At 42.5% G+C, this 24,509-nt stretch overlaps 1 protein-coding gene across 1 annotated transcript in view; it reads right to left on the minus strand.

Annotated features, from left to right (window-relative positions):
* Positions 1-24,509, minus strand: part of DDB1 (damage specific DNA binding protein 1) — a 2,836,764-nt gene that overhangs the window by 2,697,114 nt on the left and 115,141 nt on the right. Inside the window, exon 3 of the mRNA XM_044059793.1 lies at positions 17,982-18,098. Within this exon, the coding sequence (XP_043915728.1) occupies positions 17,982-18,098 (117 nt within the window). The remainder of the gene's footprint in view (positions 1-17,981; positions 18,099-24,509) is intronic.

A 24,509-nucleotide genomic window follows, 5' to 3' on the forward strand; every position in this document is an offset into this window, starting at 1 on the left:
AATAGCCTTAAGCTAGGAAGTCAAGATAAAAGATTAGTGAAGTATAAAGGTAGACCAGACAGGAATAAAAACAATAAGCCAGTGGATAAAATACTTTTTGTAACTACATATGGTGTCTATACGGAACAGTTGGTTAAAATAGTTATGACCCATTGGAACTATTTAATACAGGATCCCTTTTTGGGAGGATTATTGCCTCAAAGACCTATGGTGTCATATAAACGGGGCAAAAGTATTAAAGATATATTAGTGCACGCACAGTTTAATTTTCCTGTAACAAGGATGTATAAACCTTTATCAAATTTAGGTTTTCGAGCTTGTGGTCACTGTAATATATGTAGTCACACAGTATGTACTTTTAATAATATAAAATGGACAGAAATTTGAGTTGTTTGACAGAAGGAATTATTTATGTGCTTACATGTGAATGTAATTTATTTTATATAGGAGAATCTAAATGGAGTTTTCGTGTTAGATTTTTAGAACAGTTCAGAAATATTAGAAATGAGAAGGTGGAAAGCCCATTAGAATTACATTTTAAAATGTATCATAACAGTGATGGGAGTAAATTAAAGGGTACTGTTTTGGAAAAAGTGTATTGTGATAGGGGTGTGTGTTTAAAAAGTAAATTACAATGTAAATAAGCACTTTGTATTTTAAAATTTAACAACTTGCACCCTAAAGGGTTAAACAAAGATTAATTGGAAATGGCTCTTGTAATGAGTTGTTCTTAATTGTTTTATTGACTCTGTTTTAGTAAATGCAGTTGAAAATTGGTATGGCGGTACTCTGTTAAAGGCATTTGCGAGGCACTAGAGAGAAGTAAAGTTTGTGCTTTACAGCTGTTACTACAATAAATTTCTTCGTTTTTGGATCTACTGGCTGTCGTTTTTGGAATTGGTTATACATCTGTGGTCATCTAAAACTAAAGGACTGTGGATGACAGAGTTTGCTGATGACTATAAACTGGGAGCTATCACTGAAACCCCTAGTGATGTCAACATCCTGCAAGAAGGTCTTGGGCAGACTAACGACTGGTGCCAAAGTCATGGTCTTAAACAATGCAAAAAAATGTGTTATTCCCATTGGCAAAAGTGATATTACTACAAACTACCACATCAACAGCAATGCCCTAAGCACACAGTCAGTGGTGAGAGATCTGAGCACACAGGTTGACAAAACTTCAATCACTGTGTCTCCTCAGTCGTATGAAGGGCATTTTCTATTGCTCATAAGTAAGGGCATTGCCTCCAGAAAAAAAAAAAGGTTATAACCCCCCCCAATACTCTTCCCTCATCAGGCCAATAAGAATATACAATTCTCCCTTTGGTATATTCCTTTCCAAACACCTGCAACAATTGGGGAGACCACAAAGGTTCCTTACGGAGAAAATTCAAGGTTTTCAAGATGTGGACAGACAGAAATCATTGTCACTTTGCTCTGTGTTATACAGACTGCTCAGAGAGCAATCTCTGACTCAGCTATGATGGACATGCGGCACATTCACAGGTCAAAAGCCACACGGGTCACTCGCTCAAAAGAACTTGACCTGGTATGTGACATCAACAGAACCTGCTGGAAAGGCATATTTGTCTCACAGAGGTAGCCCCACCTTTGGAACAAGCTTCCTATTCATGTTAAACAAAGCCTCTCGTTGGTCCTATTTAAGCGCAATTTGGACAACTGGATGGGTAACCAGAAATTCACCCTGGGGTTTCACCTGTGTCCCTCTTGGACAGGGGAAATGGGTGCTGTGTCTGCTTGAACCAAACACCCTTGGGAACACGGGTTGAACTTGGCTAGGCTTGTAAGGGCCCTGGGGTCACTAGCCTAGTAATCTCCTATGATCCTCTTCTGTATAAACAATTTTGTATATCTTTATATATGTAGACTTGTAAATAAGTTGTTAGAGAGAGCTATTGTTGTTTATGAAGGAACTCTACTCTTTTCGATAGGTGCCACGTTATCTTTTATACCCTCCTGATCTATCAACTCGGGCACATGGGGCCTCAGTTTAATGTTTCATCAAAAGGACAGCACACTCAAGTTCAGCACCCTCCTTATGCTGCACTGCTGCGTCAGCAACAGAAGGTTCACTGAGGTAGATCATGAAGCTTTAAACGCACACATGGGTTTCCCCATAGTCTGGACTTAAGCACTTTAACCTTTTAGGTTATTAGTGCAGTAAATGGAGAAACCTGTCTGCAAAGGGCCCCATAAGTAAAATTCTACATCTGGTTTCTTAGAAAATGGAAAAAATATTCTGGGAAAACAAAATCAAATCATGGAGCAATGGTTATAGTTAGACTGTCAACTAAGTCTGAGTTTAGGAGTTGTTGGACACTGATAGAAAGATTTGAGTCAGAACTGGTAGAGACAGCTTTGGATAGAATAATGCAAGCGCAAACAACTTTGCCCCTTTAAAGCACAAGAGTTATTATGATCAGAGGATGGAGTTTGTGGCAGTGTACAGTAATCCTGCAAGGAAGGAAAAACAATTGATTGTAATGAATACAGTTAAGATTACTCTGTTTGCATGACCCTCTTGCCAAACCAAATTTTCATGTAGCCTTTTTGGAATGCTTATTTCAACTAAGAAAAAAATATATAAAAATACAGGAATGTACTTAAGGTTGCTAGTTAGTCATCTGAGGGAAGGGATTGGGAGGGCTAAGATATGGAATAGTAAAAATTGTTGTAGCAAAAGAATGAAAAAATAACCATGAATGTGATCTGGAAACAAGAATAAAGGATAAAAGGAGAGAAAAGGAAAAAAAGCTTATATACATTAAATGTACAACCAGGATGAAATATTAAAGATAGAAAAAACTGAATGAAAAGGGAGATAGAATAACTTACTAAATGGTTCATTTGAATAAAATGTTGTGGAACGTAAATGGACTGGGTAAGCTTTGAAAAAAAAAATGATGGCTTACATTTTAGAATTTAAGTACAATTACATTTTAGAATTGAAGTACAAGTTGTAATGTTTCAAGAAACTCATGTGAATGCCACAAGAATATGAAGTTAGTTAAGCGCAGTAGAAGGAAAGGATTCAGCACCCATACTGAAACAGGTGATAAGACTGAGGATAAAAGAAAATATGCATGACGGATCTGTTTTAGGCAGTTATTGGTAAAGAATTACACAGACTGTACTCACCCTCAAAAATAAAAAACTGGGAGTTAACTATTTTAGGAGAAATAATCAGCTTAAAGAAAGAAATATTAATTATGCAGAGTGACTAGAAAAAGAAGTTATGTCCTTACCATAACGTTCCATGTGGAGTGTTCATCTCGCCTTGGTTATTACACATGGGTTCGGAGCCGATCCTCGGCTCTGTGCCGGCCGACTGCAAGCTCTGCATCGAGAAGAAGCTCGAGGACATCTAATACCCACAATCCCCCTCTGCCTTTACCTCAGATCTAGTTTGCAAGCAAACCAGACAACAATCACGCATACATGCCAAACTATATACATAATTACATATATACAAACATACCAAGGGTATGATAGCAACACCAACACTGCAACAGCAGAAGGAGAATACTCCAGACCAGGCACCAAATCGAGCGTTCTTCCTAAGGGGAAGGGTGGGAGTGTAATAACCAAGGCAAGATGAACACTCCACATGGAACGTTATGGTAAGGACATAACTTCTTTATGTGAGAGTGTTCAATCTCGCCTTTGTTCTTACACATGGGTAGCGTCCCTAGCTCCATGATCCTGAGGAACTCAAGGGAGAACGTTCTTGAGCACAGTGGAACCAAAGGTTGCCCTATCCCTAGAAACCCTGTCCACTTTGTAATGAGAAATAAATGTATGTGGTTTAGCCCAAGTAGCAGCCGCACAAATGATGTCTAAAGGTAAGCGAGCTGCATGAGCCAAAGATGTAGAAATTGATCTGGTAGAATGTCCTCTGGGTTTTGCTGATAATGTTTGATCAGAATTTTCATAAACATAAATGATACAATCAGTTAGCCACTTAGAAAGAGTTCGTTTCGTAACTGCAAGACCCTTTCTGCTGTCAGCAAAAGCTATAAATAGCTGATCAGATTTCCTGTGATCTTTTGTTCTATCCAAATAAAATCTGAGTTGTCTATGGACGTCCAATTTGTGCAACATATACTCTAATTTATTAGAGTGGTCTTTAAAGAAGGTGGGTAATTCAATGGACTGATTAATATTACTAGTAGAACAAACCTTGGGAAGAAAGGATGGATTAGTGCGTAGGGATACTCTGTCAGAATGAAAAATTAAATAGGGATGTTTGACCGAAAGGGCCTGCAGCTCAGACACCCGTCTAGCCGATGTAATAGCCACTAGAAATAATGTTTTCCATGACAAAAATTTCAAAGTGCAACTTGAAGCTGGTTCAAAGGGTGGTAGCATCAATTTAGAGAGCAATAAATTTAAATTCCACGGTGATGTCGGGCTTCTGACTGGTGGTCTGATATGAAAGGAACCTTTTAAAAAGGCTTTACAGAGTCTGTGAGCCATAATAGGTGCACCACTTTCTTCTATATGATAGCTGGAAATGGCAGCCAACTGTACTCTTAAGGTAGCCGGAGAAGCTCCTTCCTGAAATAATTCGGTTAGAAATTCTAAGACCTTATTCAACGGAGCTGTAACAGGGTCCAACTGATGTGACTCCGGCCAGAAGACAAAACGTTTCCATTTACTAGTATAAGTCTTTGTAGTGGAATCTTTATGAGAAGCTACCAAAACATCATGAACCGATGTAAGGGAATTGACCTGGCTAAAAGGGAAGGAGCAGCCAAGCTGCTAGAAGGAGAGATTCCAGGGATGGGTGAGGAACTCCTGACGAGTGAGTCAGTAGATCTGGCTCTGGGTCCAGCATCCAAGGTCCCGAATGCGGTGATGCAAGAGAAAGGGGAACCAAATTTGACGAGGCCAGAGCAGACAATGAGAATTATAGTCCTCTGAAGGTTGTTTGCTTTCTGCAGAAACTTTGTAATCAGGGGAAATGGAGGAAAAGCATATAGGAGACCCGGGGCCAATCGTGCACCAGCGTCCCTTGGGACTTCCCTGGAGGGTAATAGGGCAAAGTAGCTCCTGCATTTGGCGTTCATTGGAGACGCAAACAGATCGCAGGTAGGCTGGCCCCATTTGCAAAAAATCTTTTCCGCAACTGACTGTTTGAGGGACCACTCGTGAGGCAATAGTATTGCCCTGCTCAGCCTGTCGGCTATGACGTTGGATGACCCGGGATGTGCGTTGCGATCAGAAAGCGAACTGGTGGACTCTGCCCATTGCCAAATTCTCATGGCCTCTCTGCATAGTTGGTAGGACCTGGTTCCCCCTTGCTTGTTTATGTACCAGACTACGGACATGTTGTCTGTCTGAACTGCAATGGTCCCTGGAGGAAGAAGGGGAGCAAAGTGTTGCAACGCCAAAAACACTGCCCTCAACTCCAGAACATTGATGTGCAGATTGTACTCCAGATTGGTCCATTCGCCTTGGACTGTCTGTCCCTGAAAGATGCCCCCCCACCCTATCAGGGAAGCGTCCGTGGTTATCGTCGCTGACGGTGTGGGTAGCACAAATGGTCTTCCGCCGGATAGGTTGCAAGTCTGTAACCACCACATTAGGTGTGATTTGCATGTTTTCGTTATCAAAATTTCGTGAGTCAGTGGAAGTTGTTGGAATGACCATTGTGCAAATAGAAGCCATTGTAGCACTCTCATGTGCAGTCTTCCCAATGGTATTGCTATGAGAGAAGCTGCCATGAGACCCAAAACTTTCAGAACAATTTTGCTGGGGATTTTCTGGACGACAGCAGAAGGAAATGTTGAATTGAAGTGCTAGTATTCTTTCTGTCGGAAGTTTTAGAACTAACTGACGCTATCCAATTCCGCTCCTATAAATAAGATATGCTGTGATGGCTGTAGCAAAGATTTTTCAAATTTACTGAAATGCCAAGGTGTGTACAAAGTTGTAGGAGTAATCCCTGGCTTGTATCAGTTGACGCCTGGTGGTGGCAGACAGGAGCCAGTCGTCCAGATACGGAAACACCTGGAATCCTAGGCGCCTCAGATGAGACGCTACCACTGCCATGCATTTGGTGAAGACCCTGGGGCTGTGGTCAGGCCAAAGGGCAGGGCTCGAAACTGATAGTGACTGGCTCCCAGCCGAAGCGCAAGTGATCTCTGGACGCTCTGGCCATTTTGATGTGGTAGTGTGCGTCCTTCAGATCTATTGAGCACATCCAGTCGCCCTTCCGTAAGAATGGAAGGATCGATTGAAGCGTGACCATTCGAACTTTTCCTTCTTGACAAAGGTGTTGAGATGACTTAGGTCCAGAATTGGCCTCCAGTCCCCTGTTTTCTTTGGAACTAAAAAGAACCTTGAGTAAGTTCGAATCCTATTTGGTCCGCTGGGACTGGTTGGATGACTCTTTTTCTTAGCAGCTTTGAAATTTCTGTAGCTGCTGGGTCTCGCAGATGGGGTGGTACATCTGGGAGTTTTTCTTTGGAATGGGGTGGATAGAAATGGGATTTTGTAACCTCTGGTAACAACGCTTTTACCCAATTGTCTGAAGAAAGGTTTTGCCAGGCCTGAGGGTATAAAGCTAAGCGACCCCGACTGCCTCCAGAGCAGGACAGTCAGGCCTCCTCTCAGGAGTGCTGAAAAGGTTTGCCAGGAGGTTATCCCTGTCACCTTGGTTTTGCGGACCCCTCTGCCGCCAGGGCGGTGTCTTCCACCTCTGCCCCCTCTGCCTCTAGAGGGGCATCACCCTGTGTGTTTGGAAAGATCCTTGAGGTTTTGAAACCACATTTTCCCACCACGTTGCCCTTTGGGGTACGGTCTGGAAGGGTGGAAAACGGACTCCGACAGCAGACAGAGTCTTTCCCTCCTGTTCACACCGGGTAAGAGTCTCCTTTACTTTAGGGCCCAAAAGTGTGGCTCCATCAAATGGGGCGTTAGTAAAGGAAGACTTGAAGGCTTCCATAAGCGAACATAAGCGCATCCAGGATTGTCTACGAAGAGCAATCGCTGAAGCCGCTGCCCTACTCGATCCTTCGGCTGCATAGGATATCAGCCTCATGGACGAGTTCACAATGGACGTAAGGGTGTTGAGATGCGCTGTAACTTTCTCTGAGACAGCGGCATCTGTAGCACCCTGGAGGGTATCTCCCAACTCTTTGACTAGATCCCTCTGTAAACGTGTAAAATGGATCAAATAGTTCAGGGAACGCATAGAGAAAGCCGCTGAACTGAAAATGCGCTTCCCATATCTGTCCATGGTCCTAGAATCTTTGTTAGGCGGATGGACAGATGAGGAAGACTCCGACATCTCCTTTTTCGTGGCCGCTGCCACCACCATGGTGTCTACTGGAACTCCTTTGGTAAGGTAAGCTTTGTCCTGTGGTGCCGTGATGTACTTATTTGGCTTCCTAGGGACAGGTTCCACCGTGTCAGGAGTCTCCCACGCCCTTCGAGCAATTAATTCCATTAACTCATCAAAGGGCGGAGTGACCCAGGAGGAGGAAGGACGGGCACCAAATGCCTTCAGCAAAACTGACTCATCCTCAGAAGGGGGGAGGGCTTGCCAGTCACCTCTCTGTTTAAGGATCTCAAGATGTCAGAAAAGAGACATCCTCTGAAGGTGACTTAGGGACCCTTCTGACTCATCTAAGTCAGTATCAGATGTCAAGGATTCTTGTGGAGAATCCAAGTGTCTCCTCTTACACAGTCTTTTCCTAGGAACTTCTTCGTGGGGAGCATCCGAAGAAGCCTCCGAGGAAGAGGGGGCACCCTCCAGGGGTGGCTGAGACACTGGTGCCCGACGCTTGGACGTGGCCGTGGGTGCAGAGGAGGATAACGGTCCTTTGTGGGGAGGAGAAGCTGTACCTGCTGATGTGGTTGTCTGGGTAGACAACACCTTCCTCATGAGGTCGAAGGCCCCCGGGTCGAGGTATCCCCCGGTTCCGAAGAAATGGGAAGAATCCCCGAAACAGGAACCGAAGGCACCGACCCCGAGGACGGAACCGAATCGATCCGTGCGAGGCCCGAGGGAGAGTCGGAACCGAAACATCGGTCCGACTCTCGGTCCCGGAACCAAGGACAGATCTTCGGGCCCGAGACTCCGGTACCGGATCGGATGGAGTCGAGGTAAACGGTGCCGACCGAGAAAAGACGGTTCTGGCACCGAGGGCTCCACAATCATCAGGTCAGCTTCTTCCGGCTCCGAAGACTGAACAGGTCTCGGAGGAGGAACAGATGGAGATAGTGGCAGGCCTTCAAGTCTCGACATCAACTGAGAGGAGACCAAAATAAGCTTGGACAGGCCGTATGCTCCATAAGTTTCTGCACCACACGGTCCACGCCGGTGTCGGAAAGGGCTCTAGAAGAACGAGTCGAAGGGATCGAAGACGGAGCCGACCTCAACAGAGTCGGTGGAGGGAGCTCCGTCACCGGTTCCAAGACTCGAGGCTCGAAACTGCCAACAGTTGAACACTCGGCCCAAGTCTGTGGAACCGGTGATCTAACTAGACTCGAAGAGCTCGGAGCCGATGTCTTTGGCTCCGACGCTTCGACCTTCAAGACTTGGATGCCTGGTCTGAAGCATCCAAAGCCTCCTGGAAAGAGGGTTTCAGCAATCCTCTATCCATCAGTTTCCTGCGCCTATCTGTCATGACCCTCCCACTAAAAGAGTGACAAATAGAGCAGTCCTCTTGTAAGTGGAGAGGGCCAAGACAGTAGACACAGGAACTGTGGTTGTCTGTGACCGACATTTTTTGGCCACACTGACAACGTTTAAAACCAGATTTCATCTTTTCAGACATATTAACAAATGAGAAGACAGTCCAGTCCAGTAAAGAGTCCAATCCAGTAAAAATGTCAAATCCGGGAATAAGAGTCTGTTTGATAAGCTAAAAACAAGACTACCACAAGTTTTTAGTCAAAGAAGTCGAATCCGAAGTCTAATCCAGTAATAACTGCCAAAAAGGCAAGACTACAAAAGTTTTAGTCACAAGTCCAAGAAGGGGTAGGCCCCGAAAAACTCTAACTCGAAAGTTAACAAGTTAACTTATTCTAAGTATAGAGAATTCTTGACTCTCACACACCTACTCTTACTTAAGTAACTAGAATTTAAAGAAACTTTCTGAAAATAGTACAGAATAGATAAAAAATCTTATCTGAACAGCCCCGAGCTAGTCTCCAGCGATGCGTACTGCAGCAGCGGCAAACTAGATCTGTGGTAAAGGCAGAGGGGGATTGTGGGTATTAGATGTCCTCGAGCTTCTTCTCGATGCAGAGCTTGCAGTCGGCCGGCACGGAGCCGAGGATCGGCTCCGAACCCATGTGTAAGAACAAAGGCGAGATTGAACACTCTCACATTGTGATACATGACAAGGAGTACGCCTCAGAAGGTCATAGAAGTTATAAAATAGCAGAAGCTACAAGATACATTGAAAAGTACTTAAACATCTTTGGAATAGTGGATGTCACTAGTGTGCAAACAGGACAGAAACTATGTACACATTTTGCATGGAAATATATCATCTGGACAGATTTAAAGTACCAATGGAACAAAGATTTAACAGGTTACAAACACATCTAAACATTATAAGACCATGCGTCATTATCTTAAACTGTATTGGTCATGTTTAGTCACTTACATTTAAACCACAGTATATGGTGCACAGTGTTAAACAATATTTTGTGCATGTGGCTAACATTTTCAGCTGCATGTTTTCTGAAACAAAAACGCTTAAAAATCCCACTTCACTTACAAGAATGCCACAGATGATAAAAGATAAACTTTAACCCAAATACCAACTCAGAGAAAGTATGAAGTGCGTCTAGAGACTAAAAGGTGACCACTATGCATGCATGGAAATGCGTCAAAGTCTATGGATACATTTTACAGCATTCCTACAATGTTAACACAGTATTTACTAAATTTATTTTGGATGGGGTTTAATAAAAAGTTTTCAAATTTTTTTCTAATGTAAAACAAATGGGAAGGGAGATGGTTACATATGCATCACAGCACTTAACCCAGTATATGCAGTTATGTGCCTGAAATATCACCAAGACACAGCTAAACAATAAGCTTTCTCACAGCAGTGGTGCATCCCCATTCACTTAATGAAAAAGCAAAGTTTTCAGGGTTGGGCTCAGGAAACATAAAATCGATTACTATCTCAAACCAAAGAAAACACAGAAGACCTGGTGGATAGATGGAAGAGAATGAACAGCTTCAAACACTTTGTGAACATGAAAGACAGGGAAGAGTGAGTGGGAAGTCGCAACTGTTATGAAGACTGGAAAAAATGAAAAAAGGTCAGGAGAAACTAGGTTCGATGACGGATCGGGGATGAGAGCAGCTAAAAAGGTCCAATAATCAAGTGGAAGAACATTCAACTAACTTAAATGAGAACAAGAAAACAGCATCAAAGCAAATTTTGAAGTTACTAAAAAATGTAAACTACTAGTCCAAGTGTTAGGGATACAAAATGTGCATTACTAAATTAAGTTATACAACTACAAGAAAGATGAAAATAGATCCAACAAACATCCTAAAAATATTCGGAAATTTACACACCACTTTATAAATGACAGCAAAGGAGAGCAGTCTTGGAAGCTATGCCAAAAGTTTTCTTGACAACAGTGAATATAGCTCAGATGAATGAAAAAGAGCAGAAATTATTTAGAAAAATAACTACTGAGCAAATGAAAATAGCAATAAAACAGATCAGGTAAACATCCAGGGCTTGACAGAATCTTCTTCTCTTTTGGCTGATCCTGTTAGGGGTCGCCACAGCGGATCATCTGTTTCCATTTCTTCCTGTCCTCTGCATATTGCTCTGTCACACCAACCGCCTGCATGTCCTCTCTCACCATGTCCATAAACCTTATCTTAGACCTTCCTCTTAACTGGCAGCTCCATGCTTAGCATCCTTTTCCCAGTATACCCATCATCCCTCCTCAGCACATCCAAACCAACGCAATCTCGCCTCTCTGACTTTGTCTCCAAACTGTCCAACCTGAGCTGACCCTCTAATATACTGATTCCTAAGCCTGTCCATCCTTGTCACACCCATTGCAAATAAGAAAGGGCTCAGAATTGATCCTTGATGTAATCTCACCTCCACCTTAAACGGATCTGTCACTCACACTGCAGACTTCACCACTGTCGCACTACCCTCGTACACATCCTGTACCACTCTTACATACTTCTCTGCCCCTCCTGACTTCTTCATACAACACCACAACTCCTCTCTAGGCACCCTATCATATGCTTTCTCCAAGTCCACAAAGACACAATGCAACTCCTTTTGACCTTCCTTATATTTCTCCAACAGTCACAGAGCACACATCGCATCTGTAGTAGTCTTTCCCGGCATGAAACCATACTGCCGATCGCTAATCATCACCTCCCTTCTTAACTTAGCTTCTACTACTCTTTCCCATAATTTCAAGCTGTGACTGATCAGCTTTATCCCTCTGTAGTTACAACTCTGCACATCACCCTTATTCTTAAAAATAGGTACCAAAACACTTGCTCCACTCCTCAGACATCCTCTGACTTTCCAAGATTTCAGTAAACAATCTGGTTAAGAACTCCACTGCCATTTCTCCTAAGCACTTCCATGCTTCCACTGGTATGTCATCTGGACTAACAGCCTTTCCATTCTTCATCCTCTTCATAGCTGTCCGTACTTCCTCCTTGCTAATCGTTTCACTTCCTGATTCACTATCCTCACATCATCCAACCTTCTCTCTCATTCTCTTCATTCATCAGCCCCCTCAAAATACTCTTTCCATCTGCTCAACACACACTCCTCGCTTGTGAGTACATTTCCCTCACTATCCTTTATCACACTTACCTGCTGCACATCTTTCCCATCTCAGTCCCTCTGTCTAACCAATCGATGCAGGTCCTTTTCTCCCTCTTCAGTGTCCAACCTTTCATACAACTCTCGATATGCCTTATCCTTAGCCTTTGCCACCTCTCTCTTTGCCATGCTCATCTCCTTGTACTCCTGTTTACTTTCATCTCTCTGACAATCCCACTTCTTCTTTGCCAGCCTCTTCCTCTGTATACTCTCCTGTACTTCCTCATTCCACCACCAGGTCTCCTTGTCCTCCTTCCTCTGTCCAGATGCAACACCAAGCACCTTTCTAGCTGTCTCCCTTACCATCTCTTCTGTAGTTAGCCAGCTATTTGGTAACTCTTCACTGACCCCCTGTACCTGTTTTAACTCTTCCCTGAACTCCATCTCACTATCGCCCTTTTTCAACTTCCACCATTTGATCCTTGGCACTGCTCTCGCACTTGTCCTCCTCTTCTTTATCACCATCATCCTACAGACCACCATTCTATGCTGCCTAATTACACTTTCTCCTGTCACCACTTTACATTCTCCAATCTCCTTCAGACTAGCCCTCCTTCATAGGATATAATCCACCTGTGTGCATCTTCCTCCACTCTTGTAAGTCACCCTATGTATCCTAAACATCCAGGCTTGACAGAATACCAGTAAAAATTTGGAACACAGGAGGTAAAAAAATTTCTTGGTTTAAGATATGCCTTAATTAGCAACATTATGGAAGGAGAAGAGATTCTCAGGTTCTGACAACTGTGGTAATGGTACCAATTTGTACAGAAGGGAAAGATATGGCAGACCAGGAGTTCTTACAGGTCAATTTCAATATTGAATCACAACTTTAAAATCTTTATGACTACATTAACAAAATGATTAACCTAAAAGGCAAAACATGTGATATCAGTAAGACCTTAATGACACAATGGCAACCAGAATTGCATAAAGAAAGACTGCTAGTGATGCAGCTCGCTGCTGAAAAAGCATCTGACAAAATTAAATGGGGGATGTTTGTGTCATGGGAGGAATCTGGGATAGCTTCCAGTTTGAAGGGGTCTGTGGACTTGGTCAGCCAAAGGTGCTGGACATTACCCTTTAACTCCGAGACATAGATGCCAAATAGGAGTGGTCTGCAGCACAGAGCCTTGAGGTATCCCGCTGCTGACCGGTCTCTTACTGGAGATTATATCGGTTTTACATATATATAGATACACAATATATATATATATATATATATATATATATATATATATATATATATATATATATATAGATATACATACATATATATATATATATACACACACACAAAGTCTCTCTTATAGACTCACAAACTTAGCCATTAATGCTGAGTGTGCAAGACAGGGATACGATTGGTATAGTAGACAAGAAAGACTGTCATTAGTAGAGGATTTAGTTTTATATATAACAAATCCAAAACAAGAGATATTCAAGGTACTTATACTGTTAATGACAAAAAATGGCAGGATATAAAATAAACAAAAGCAAAACAAAGGCAACAGTATTAAATTGTGCCCCAAGTGACCCAATGTGATCACACCCCCTCCTGTGGGGACATAAGAAAATCAAATAGTTGGGAATCTAGCTAAGGAATAAGGTAACAGGCTACGCAGCAAAAGATGTGTGAAAGGAAGCAGAACAGAAAATAAAACTGACAATGGAAGAGGAGGACTATGGATACAAACAGGCCCTAACACGTTTCTTGTACTCTGGTGTTCTATACAGAATGGCACAAGTTGCAAAACCCGAAGAATGAAGGAGTATAAAGAAAGAATGAAAATATTTTTAGCAATAAAAGCCTACAGTGTAATGGAATAATATTGCCAGTCATACAAGGAGTCTCCCAGTCAGACATTTAACACAGATCAGATTATATACAAACATAGGAATTGTAACCGTAAATGGAAATCAGTGACTGAGGCAAAGGATAGGGTAGGATAGAGGAAAAAAATAGGCTAAGGTTTTACATAAAGATGCTCATCAGAGACGAAGAAAGGAATGCAGAACTTTATGATCAGAACTCTTTGACAGGCAAATTAAAAGAGGAAATTCCAACTAGCCTCAGTAGGTATAGAAACTAAGGAAAAAGACAATGGAAGGTAACGGCAGCTAAAATAAAGAACAGTGAAAATACCACCAAGATACGATCAGCAAATAGTGCTAGAAGGAAAAATAATGAAACTGGAACAGCCAAAGATATATTTTTAGATTACAGGCCAGACTGCATTTGGCATGCACAGGATGACTACACAGTTTAAACATAATCAAAGGACAGTAGAAGGAAAAGAAAATACTGGAGATAATGAAGTTATTAACAAAAGCTACGACTAACAGCACATTAAAATGTGTAGAGCATGTAAGAGCAAACAGGCAGGTTAAGGATAAGTTTAAAGGAGAAGCTAAGGTAGCAGATCACAGTGAAACGGGTCTATATTAGAGACTCTAAGTACTACAGTGTTGAATCTTAGAATACTGAGACACATTTCTCGATCACACTATTAACCAAAATGTTAAATGACAAACTCAAATTGTCAAACATTAGTTGGTCAACACTGGTTCCTAGTATTGCAGTCAATATAAACAAAAAAATGTGAAATATAAATATACGGCTCTATATTATATCCTCAATACAGCGAATGGCATTTGACATCGAAATGCCATTCAGCGAACTTGTTCTTGTGAGTGGCTGCACCCCCCTGCTAATTATTTATACCAACTCCGAGATCGCACTACAGGGGACGAAAGGGCAAATTTTCCGATCTTCACTGTACCGCGATCTCATTATGAACAGTGAAATGAAATCTAATATATAAATACACACCTGACCTAGTCTATACCTATATTTACTTCTATAATCCCTGAAGCAACCTTACAAGAAAAAAAGTGGCAAACTAAATTAAACAAAACATACCCTAGTGAACGGTGCATACAAGATATACTCTCAGAGCACTATATTTTTAACAACATAGCAACAGCGGTGCATTAGCCATTGCAGTCTCTGACAGTGTGTGTGTAGCGCACAACTAATTACTTCAAGAAGTGCCTTCTATTGCTCAATTATTTACCTTTTATGTCCGAAAGAACTATTACTAATTTCCACAATATTTAATGAAATAAACTTATATTCCTACCATACATACTATTTACATTTAGTATTTCTTAACTATTTCAAGTAGTGTAAAAATAGACAGCTTATGATAAGTACAAGATAAACGTCACGACATCAGATACTTAGTAACGTGACTTGGCCAACTATGACAATTCAAAATGTAATCTTTAGATCTTTAGTGGTTTCGCTGATTAGTGCTTTCGAACAATATGTGTCGATCAACATTGATTCGATGTTCAAATCGTTCAAGATACTAATACAGACCAAGTGAAACAATGGACTAATATGTTTAGCCCCTGAATATACAGTATGATCTAGAAAATTTGGGATGTTTGCAAGGAAATGCTCGCATTAGCCAAGCAGACTACAGAAGATATTCCCACAGGAATGAAGAGTGTTGGGAGATGTCACAAGGGGGAAAAGAGGGATATGGGAACAAATCTTTTGGGTCTGTCGGAATTTGGAAAATTGGAAAAATGAGTTGAAAAACTTTAAGAAAGTGAACACACTTGACCGTAAATACTGAGTAGGGACTTGGTAATGTTAGGGCTTGAATGCCTGGATACTTTTAGCTATGCATCCCAATGACACAGCAGCATCACTTACCAAAACCAAAGCTTTCACAAGTAAAAAGAAAACTTGAAAAGCCCATGTGGACTAAGGTAGTCGATATGACAATTAAAAAATTGAGTTAATTTGAGAAGAGCACATGGAAAGAATGAACAACAGTCAATGGTAATTATGGGATCAAGTGATAAATACTAACTAAAAATAATAAATCACAGTAAAAGAAATTAAAAAATATACAATATTGCAAGAAATAGACTGTGCAAAACAGGAAGGATATAAGATATCTACATATAAAATGTGAGATTGCCTAGTAGAATTATAGAGTAGAATTATATAAAATTTAATAGTACGTGTTGCATGGAAAATATTCTCATGTATTTTGTATTAAAAACTCAAGTCTTTGTAGAATGTAGCTGAACTGTACTTACCAAATGCAGGCTTTACCCAAACTAGTAACATGAATGCTATGGAGTTTAGCATAAATAAGTAACACATGAACCACCAGTAAAAAGACAAAAAGAGTGCACCGTGCATGCAGAATGTACAGTTATTTAGGTGGAAATGTAGAAATTATAATTCAAGTAAATTTTATTGGGGGCACCCAGTCTAAACAGCTTACCAGGCGTTCAATTCGACCAGAAGTCTAAGTTTCCAAATTTCAAAATTGGAGACATTCTTTCTAAGGATCATATAAAACTATGGAATTTACCTGATATATGGGCACTTGCCAAATATAATTGCTTTGATTACCAACAGGCTTAAGTTACAAATGACAAATTGGTTTGGTCACTGAGAGGCTTAAGTTTCAAATGATAAAGACTAAACAGTTACCAAATAGTGCAAGTCTTTAATGCAACACATTACTTACTAATTTGTGTGAGCCTTTATAAAGACCAACATGGCAGATAGGGTTAGATGGATTGTTGTTGTTTTGTCTTTCGGCTTTTCCCAGTTAGGGGTCGCCACAGCGGAACTCCTGTCCGCTAATGATTGGTAGTTGATTTTTACGTGCCGAGTTACCAGCCCTGACGCACAACCTTCAACGAAGGTACACCCATTCACGCATGTCTCCACGCAGAAGATGCTCTAGCTGAGAATCGAACTGGACAGCGTCTTACTGTGAGGCGACAATGCTACCGCAGCACCACCATCGCGGATTGTGGTGGTTCCAAAATAGTTCAAACCACATTTTTATGCATCAATTTTGCAATAACACAATGAAGTCCTTATTGCACACTTCCTAGGATGTGCATATGCTGGGGGGAGGGTGGTTTGGATCTCACAGGTCATACAGAGCTAGTTATTTAAATACAGTCCATCGCCTTTTCCGTAATGCATCTTGGATATCTTGCATTCTCAGCAAGATCCACACAGAGAAATTACCCCCACCACACCTCTTTCTGTTATTTTAACCACCTTTTAAATTCCAAGCCATCTCAGAGAAGAGTGACCAATACATATCCATCCGCAAAGTACCAATCACTGCTACACCACAACCTACACAGATCCTATGAGCACAAAAATCACTTCACATGTACAGCATTCAACATATTTACAAGCGTCTCATGTGAGCAGCCTATTAATCTGGTATAGTTCAGCTTAAACATGTGGATGAGCCTTATGTTATCCTAAAAGTAAGAGCTGCATATGGGCGACAGAATTCTGATCCTACCGTTTTAACACAAGTCCATCCACTTCTTTCATTAGTCCTAACCTCAATACAATAAGAGAAACACACACAAATGTATACATGGATGCAAGGGCAGCAAGCAAGCTGCAAACAGTTTGTGTGTATTGAGTATCTGTTGTCACTAAAAACAGTACCAAAATAAAAAGGTAAAAGTAATTCCTTAAACTATGACATGTACACACATCTTACAACAAAATTCAGAGGCACATTGTGAAGAACTTTATAAAGCTGCATCAACTCCTTCTGTAACAGAAGCATAGTTGGTCCATGCAAGCCAAATATTCATGTCCCAGAACAAATACTGCTAAAAGATCTTACAGTTCTCAAACTCTCATGACACTAGTTTGCAAGGCATTCCACAGACACTATTACATGAGTTGCATGATACAGCACTGTTGTGAGTGAAAACTTAGAAATATTTAAATTTATGTGACTGCATCACACAACTGCTTTTATCTGTTAAGACAAACTGGAAAAAAGTTAGATGTCTCTTTTTAGACATGTTAACCATCCAAACATTAAACAGTTTAATACTTTTCTTCATAAACAAATTCTCAGAATACATTTTAAAAGCAAAAACACTAATTCAGCAAGTTCAGAAAGTACTACCACACAATTCAGGAGCAAAATTAGCAGGCTTTGCATAATCATAATTGGAACCAGTTCAGATAGTGAGCATTGATCATGTCCATTGGTATCATCTCATGCTTCACGACCATTAAAGAACAGTTACCTGAACATTCCCATGGGCACGAGTGATTATGTCTATGTGGTCACCACTCTGCTTGTACTCCAAAATACAGGCGTTGTACTTCGCTGTCAGGATGAACAGCAGATCCTTGCTTTCCCCCTGTAAGCAGTAAAATAAGGATGATATCACCTGACGTAAAGTGTCTATCTGCATATACAAATACATTATCCTGTACTCCAAAAATGACAAACACCCCTATAGAATGCTTTCTCAGTTCAGTACAGACGGGGTAGAAATAGACTCTTTCTTCATTTTGTTTCAGAAAGCAATACCCATTTCAGACCATAGCTAACCAATCTCTCTGCCGTAGCATTCTATTTAACTGTTTCACTGATCACATACTAGCATAATATAGAGCAGTAATAACAGGCCAACACCAAAACGACTCATTACTCTTCCTGGTGATTCCAGTTATGCTAATAAATGCACCCCCCATCTATTTTCAATATATAAACAGAAAATAAATCAATCACTCATGATACACTACAGAAACAACCATCCACATCCCCAGCTCATCCTACTTTCCTAGTATCACTCATCTGCCTTTCACTACAATTTCAACATGTCTACAACACAAAGTATATTCTCCTCCATCTGGAAAACAAAGTCCCTTAAAAAGAGCAGCAGCGGCCCATATCCTTCCCCTCTGACCCTCTGATTTTACAATTTAAAATCTCCTTGCCTTAATAAATATCCTTGAGAAAAAGTACAGTTGTGTACAGTTACCACTAATGTAGATGTTAGAGTGTATTCACTGTTGCAGTCATCACCTGTGGGTTAATCCTGCTGTGGTAGCCCTTGACTGGCCCCAATACCAGAGTCGATGTTTTTTTTAGAGTCGGCTGCAGTCACCTATAGTCTGACGTCAGGTTGTCAAGTGCTATAAAGCAAGGCAGCTGACGTCATTACTTAAGTTTTTCTTGCCCTAACCCATCAGAAGCACAAGGAAACAAGGAAAAGTGGTCCTGGTGGCTAAAAGCCACTATGGGAAGCTTATGCCCCCCCCAGGGAAAGATGATATATGGGGGATGGAAACCAGGACTGCAACAGTGAATACACTCTAACATCTACATTTATGGTAAGTGTACACAACTGTACTATGTTCTTCCTGTTTCACTGTTGCAGTCATCACCTGTGGAAGGATTCCCAAAGTTGAGGAGAGAGGTGGAAGGATAGGTTAGAACACTAGGCACGGGTCAGCAAGCCCTGCAGAACTGCAGAGGCAAACCCTGCCCTAGACTTAGAAAAAAAAAAAGGTAGGTGGTAATGCTTTGTAAAGATATAGACAGAGGTCCAGGTGGCAGCTTCCAAGATGTCCCTGGTGAGGACTCCTCTGAGGAAGGCTGTGGAAGTGGAGGCTGCCCTAGTGGAATGGGTATGAATAGAATTGGGGGGGGGGTTACCATGTAGTCTGTGGCAGAAATGGAGAGAGTGTGATATCCATTTGGAAATGGTTTGTTTGGAAACGGGCTTCCTCTCTTCCCCAGGGGCAAAGATGACAAGTAGTTGGTCTGTTTTTCTGAATGGTTTAGTGCGGTCCAGATAGCATCAGAGTTGTCTGTGCAAGTCTAGCGAGTGTAGAATTTTTTCCTCCTTGTTTTGAGGGTTGGAAAAGAAGGTGGGTAGGTGTATGGCCTGGTTGAGGGTCACATCAGATACCACCTTGGGTATAAAGGAGGGGTTAAGTCCTCAGGGAGACCCTGTCTGCATGGAAAATGATGAAGCGCTCAACAGCCATGACAGCCTGCAGTTTTGATACCCTTCTGGCTGAGGTGATAGCAAGTAGGAAGGCAGTCTTCCCAGGAGAGGTGTTTCAATTCTGCTGAAGCAGCAGGTTCGAAAGGAGGTAAGGTTAGTTTTTCTAAAACATAATTCACGTCCCAGGGTGGCGTGAGAGGCTTTCTGGGAGGTCTGATATTAGAAGCCCCTCAGAGTAATTGTTTTATGAAAGGATGAGAGAAGAGGGGTGGGTATGAATCATAATGGGCAAAAAATGGCTGAGGCATGGATTTTAATAAAGGTGTGAGAGAGAGAGACAGAGGCCACTTTTGAGCAACTCTGCTAGGTAATCCAAGATAAGAGGGATGGGAGGTACTGGCTCCAAGAGCAGAATCTTTTCCGTTTCCCTGCGTATGATTTTCTGGTGCTGGGCCTTCTGGCCTCTGCGATTATGTCCTGTTTGCTAAACAGGGACTCCTTGTTAGCTTTTAAGGTATAAGCCGTGCTGAAAGATTGAGAGTAAGTCTGGGTGCAGAATCTTCCCCCTCACCTGGGTCAAGAGGTCTGAGATCAGGGGAAGCTGCTTGGGGGGGAGGGGGCTGTAAGGGGTACCCAATACTGTCTGGGCTAATCTGGAGCAATGAGGATGGCCTTTGGTCTCTACTCCCTTATTTTGATCAGTACCTTGAGAATAAGGGGGCAGAGGAGGGAATGCATACACAAAGAGGGAGTTCCAGGGGAAGGTCAAGGCATCCACCTTCCACGCTAGGAGGTGATACTCCCTGGTACAGAATTTTTGCAGCTGGTGATTGAGGTGCAAGGCAAAGAGATCCACTTCCAGAGTCCCCCACTCTGGAGTGATTTGCAGAAAGATTTCCCTGTGGAGCTGTCACTCGTGGGGGTCCAGTAAGTTTTTGCTTAGGTGGTCTGCCAGAGTGTTGTTGACCCCTGGAAGGTATTGGGCAATTAGGTGCAAATCTATGGAGGCGGCTGTAAGCCAGAGGCTCATGGCTAACCTGCACAGGGGGCAATATTGGGTCCCCCCCTGTTTGTTGATATACCACATTACTGTGGTGTTGTCTGTTTTTATAAGGAGAACCCCTGGCCTGAAATGGGGTTTGAAAAATGTCAGAGCCTTTTGTACTGCCATCATTTCTTTCTGTCGGATGTGCAAGTGAAGGTGCTGGGCATCCCAAAGACCTTGGGTGCACCTGCCTGCTAGGTGAGCGTCTCAAGCAATGTCTGAGGTGAAGGTGGTGATGGTCTTGCCAGTAGGAGGAGGATGAAAGGAAGAGCCTTGTTCTTGGCACAGGCCTCTGCTCACCAGAGAAACTTGGCCGTTATACATGGGATCAGAGGGAGAGAGGTCTCTAAGGACTGAGACTGCTGGCACCAAAGGTTCTTTAGATACCACTGAAGTTTTCTCATATGAAGCCTGGCCAGAGGAACGAAAAGGAAGCAAGATGCCATGTATCCCAGGGCTTGCAGGAATATCCTCGGGGTGAGGTGACTTCTGGAAGCCAGCTGGGTAAAGTAGAGAGGCAGGATGATCTGCTTTTCTGGGATAGGAAGGCTATTTGGGATGCTGCGTCTAGCACAGCTCCCAAGAAAATGATCTTCCTGGTGGGGTTTTGCTTTGACTTCTTCTCGTTGATGGTGAACCCTAAGGACGTTAGGAGTGATTTGACAAAGAGAAGGTCCTGGAGCAGCTTTTCTTGGCACTCTGCCCAAAGTAGTCGTCCAGATAAAGGTAAATCTGTATACTTATCTGTCTGCAGAATCCTATGGCCAGGACCAAGCATTTGGTGAATACTCTGGGTGCAGTAGATAAGCCAAAGGGCAGCGTAGAGAACTGAAAGTGTTGTGATCCTGCTCTGAAGCACAGGAATTTCCTGCACAATTCCCGGATTGGGATGTGGAAGTAGGCATCTTTTAGGTCTAGGGTCACTAGCCAGGCATTTTTGTTAGCATAGGAAGCAGCTGCTGCAAAGTTAGCACTTTGAATCTTGTGACCACCAGGGAGGTGTTCAGAATGGCTAGATCCAGGATGGGGCACCAAGTGCCCACTTTTCTGGGAACAAGGAATAGCCTGGAATAAAAGCCTTTGCCTGTTTGATCCGAGGGGCCAGGTTCTACTGTCCCTAGGGATATGACAGTTTGGACCTTTCAATGCCTCTGCCCACTGATTTGGAGGCAAGTCTAGGTACCCCCTTGGAATTGGGAGTTAGCTGAAAGAGAATTTGTATCCCTGAAAAATGATCTTTAAGACCCATTGGTCCTTTGTTATAGAAAGCCAATTTTCATTGAAGAGGAAGAGCCTTCCTCCTAGTTTTTGATGAGTGAAGGGAGGACAGAGGAGGGAGGGGGAGTCATTGTTTTTGCCATAGAAGGTTGGCTTAGCACTCCCTGCCTTTGGGATGGAAGTGGTCCAATTAAACATTAATGAAGATCAAACCAAAGAAAACTGATAAAACAAAAACCAACCAGCTCCACGAAGGTTAAACCGTTTATTTGATCCAAAACAACATGAAGTAAATACACTTAGTTTTATCAGTTTTCTTTGGAAGTGGTCCAATGTTTGATTCTCTGCTGGCCTTGAGTAGTCTGTCCTTGCCCTTACCTTGGCCCTGTCTGCTAGGTGCAGGGAAGGACCAGTGCTTAGAGGGAAAGTTCCTGCTGAAACTGGGAGGTTGAACCTGAAAGAAATCTTTTACTGTTTGCATAGGTTTTGCTTTGTCTTCCATCTTTTTAAGCACTTCTGCTTTTTCCCCAAACAAGCAATCCTTATCTAGGGGTGCATCAATAACTTTAGACTTGACGTGATCAGAGAAAGGTTGTTCTTTCAGCCATGCATGTCTCCTGACAACAGATTCTGTCACTGCTGCACTTCTAAAGGCTTCTTGGGCATCATATCCACAGTGTAATGAGTGCTTGGCCACTTGACAAGCAGAGCGCAGCAAATCTGCTAACTCTTTTGAATGGGCACAGTCAGGAAAGGTAGAAATTTTTTGTTTTAATAGTTCCAAAGTGTGTTGTTGATATTTTAACATATGGCACTGACAATTGAGTGCTCCGATATCTAAGGCTGCAGAGGTGTATACTTTTTTACCCCATCTGTCCAGAGCTCTGGAGTCCTTGTCAGAAGGAAGAGGATTCTTGGCAGAACTAGTCTTAGCTCCTTTAGGTCCCTGTGTAATGACCTCTCGGTGTGCAGCAGGATTTCTGTACAGGTATTTGTGAGAATCCAGTACTCTGTAGTACTCGTCAGGTTTACTGGGAGCAGGAGGGACGGCATTAGGGGCTAAGCTGGATTCATGGAAAACATCATCCACCACTTCTAAAATAAGGGGGATGGCCAGGGGTCTGTGCTGGGGCAGGTCCAGAAACTCTCTTAGTCTTTTCTTAAACTGTAGGAAGTCTTGAGATTCCCATTGGAAATGTTCCCTGAGGGAGTGAAGGGTTTCCCCAAAGGAAAGGTCCTCTGGAGGGAGGAAGAAGGGGTGGATTCCTCTGCATCTGAATCCTCATAAGCAGTCAAGGATGCTGTTCCTCTTCAAAAACTGAATAGTCAGACTCCTCAGAATCCTGTTCTGTCAAAACTTCTGGAAAAGGTGCCTTTTCCTTTTTGGCCTGACTACCCCAGATAAGGGAGACGAGATCCTCCGCCATTTTAAGCATTTGTGCTTGCGGTGGTGGAGTAGTAGCAAGATGGTGGCTAGAAGCAGTTTTCCTAGGAGTGGCCTGGCTTCTAGGCCTGAAAGAAATCGGTAGTGGGAAGAGAGGACGTCATTTTTTGTCTAGATTCGGTAGTGAGAAAGGCCTTCTCGGAAGTCTGTGCCTGCGTCGCGGCTCTGGACACAGCAGAGACAGCCAAAGGCTCGGAAGATGAAGAAAATTTCTGCGGCATACTGAACTCCGAAAGGGTCTCGGTAGAGGTCTGCGTAAATATTGAATCGGGCATCAGGGGCTGCAAAAGCACCTCACTGAATTCTGGAGAACTGACAACCTGTTTAGCGGTAGGGTCGTCAGAAAGCTTAGTCTTGTGTGGTCTTGTCTCTATCTTTATGTTTTTTCGGAATGTCCACGGATTGTTGGCTGACAGATGCCATAATGGAATGCAAAGACGGAACACGAAAATAACTGTCTACAAAAAGAGCTCTACGGCGAATGGTTCTCACATTAAAGAGGGCACAGAACCAGCAACGGGGGACGTCATTGGTCTGGGCCTAAACAAGTGACACAGTAAGAATGGAAGTCTCAGTGTGGGATCTGCTTTCCACAGGCAAGACAATTGTTAACTTTTTCGGACATTGGTTGGTGCAAGAAAAAAAGATCCCCAACAGGGTACTTAGCTTCAGACGTTTTCAGATGAAATTCATCTACTGGTAGTGACCGACTGGCACTCTTGCGAACTGCTTCTGCTACGTGCTCCACGGCAAGAAAGACTGATGTAATGGCATCGACTGCCTTGCTTTATAGCACTGACGACCCAACATCAGACTACAGGCGACTGCAGAAATCGCAAAAAAATAACTCTGGTATTCGGGCCGGCCAAGGGCTACCACAGCAGGGATAACCCACAGGTGATGACTACAACAGTGAAACACAAAGAACATCAGTCCTTTCATTAAGTTCTTCCTATTTCCAGCAATACAACATCCACTCTAAGATGCATTATGAAAGTAATATGAACTCTGTTAATGAGAGAAAGTACTGTTTTCATTGTCCCTCCTCCACGAAAGCCTTCAACTTGGTAAACCACAACTTACCTTTACACTTATCTATATGTAA

This window comes from Protopterus annectens, chromosome 17.part0 (genome assembly GCF_019279795.1).
Source record: "Protopterus annectens isolate FY-2018-M chromosome 17.part0, PAN1.0, whole genome shotgun sequence".
Lineage (NCBI taxonomy): Eukaryota > Metazoa > Chordata > Ceratodontiformes > Protopteridae > Protopterus > Protopterus annectens.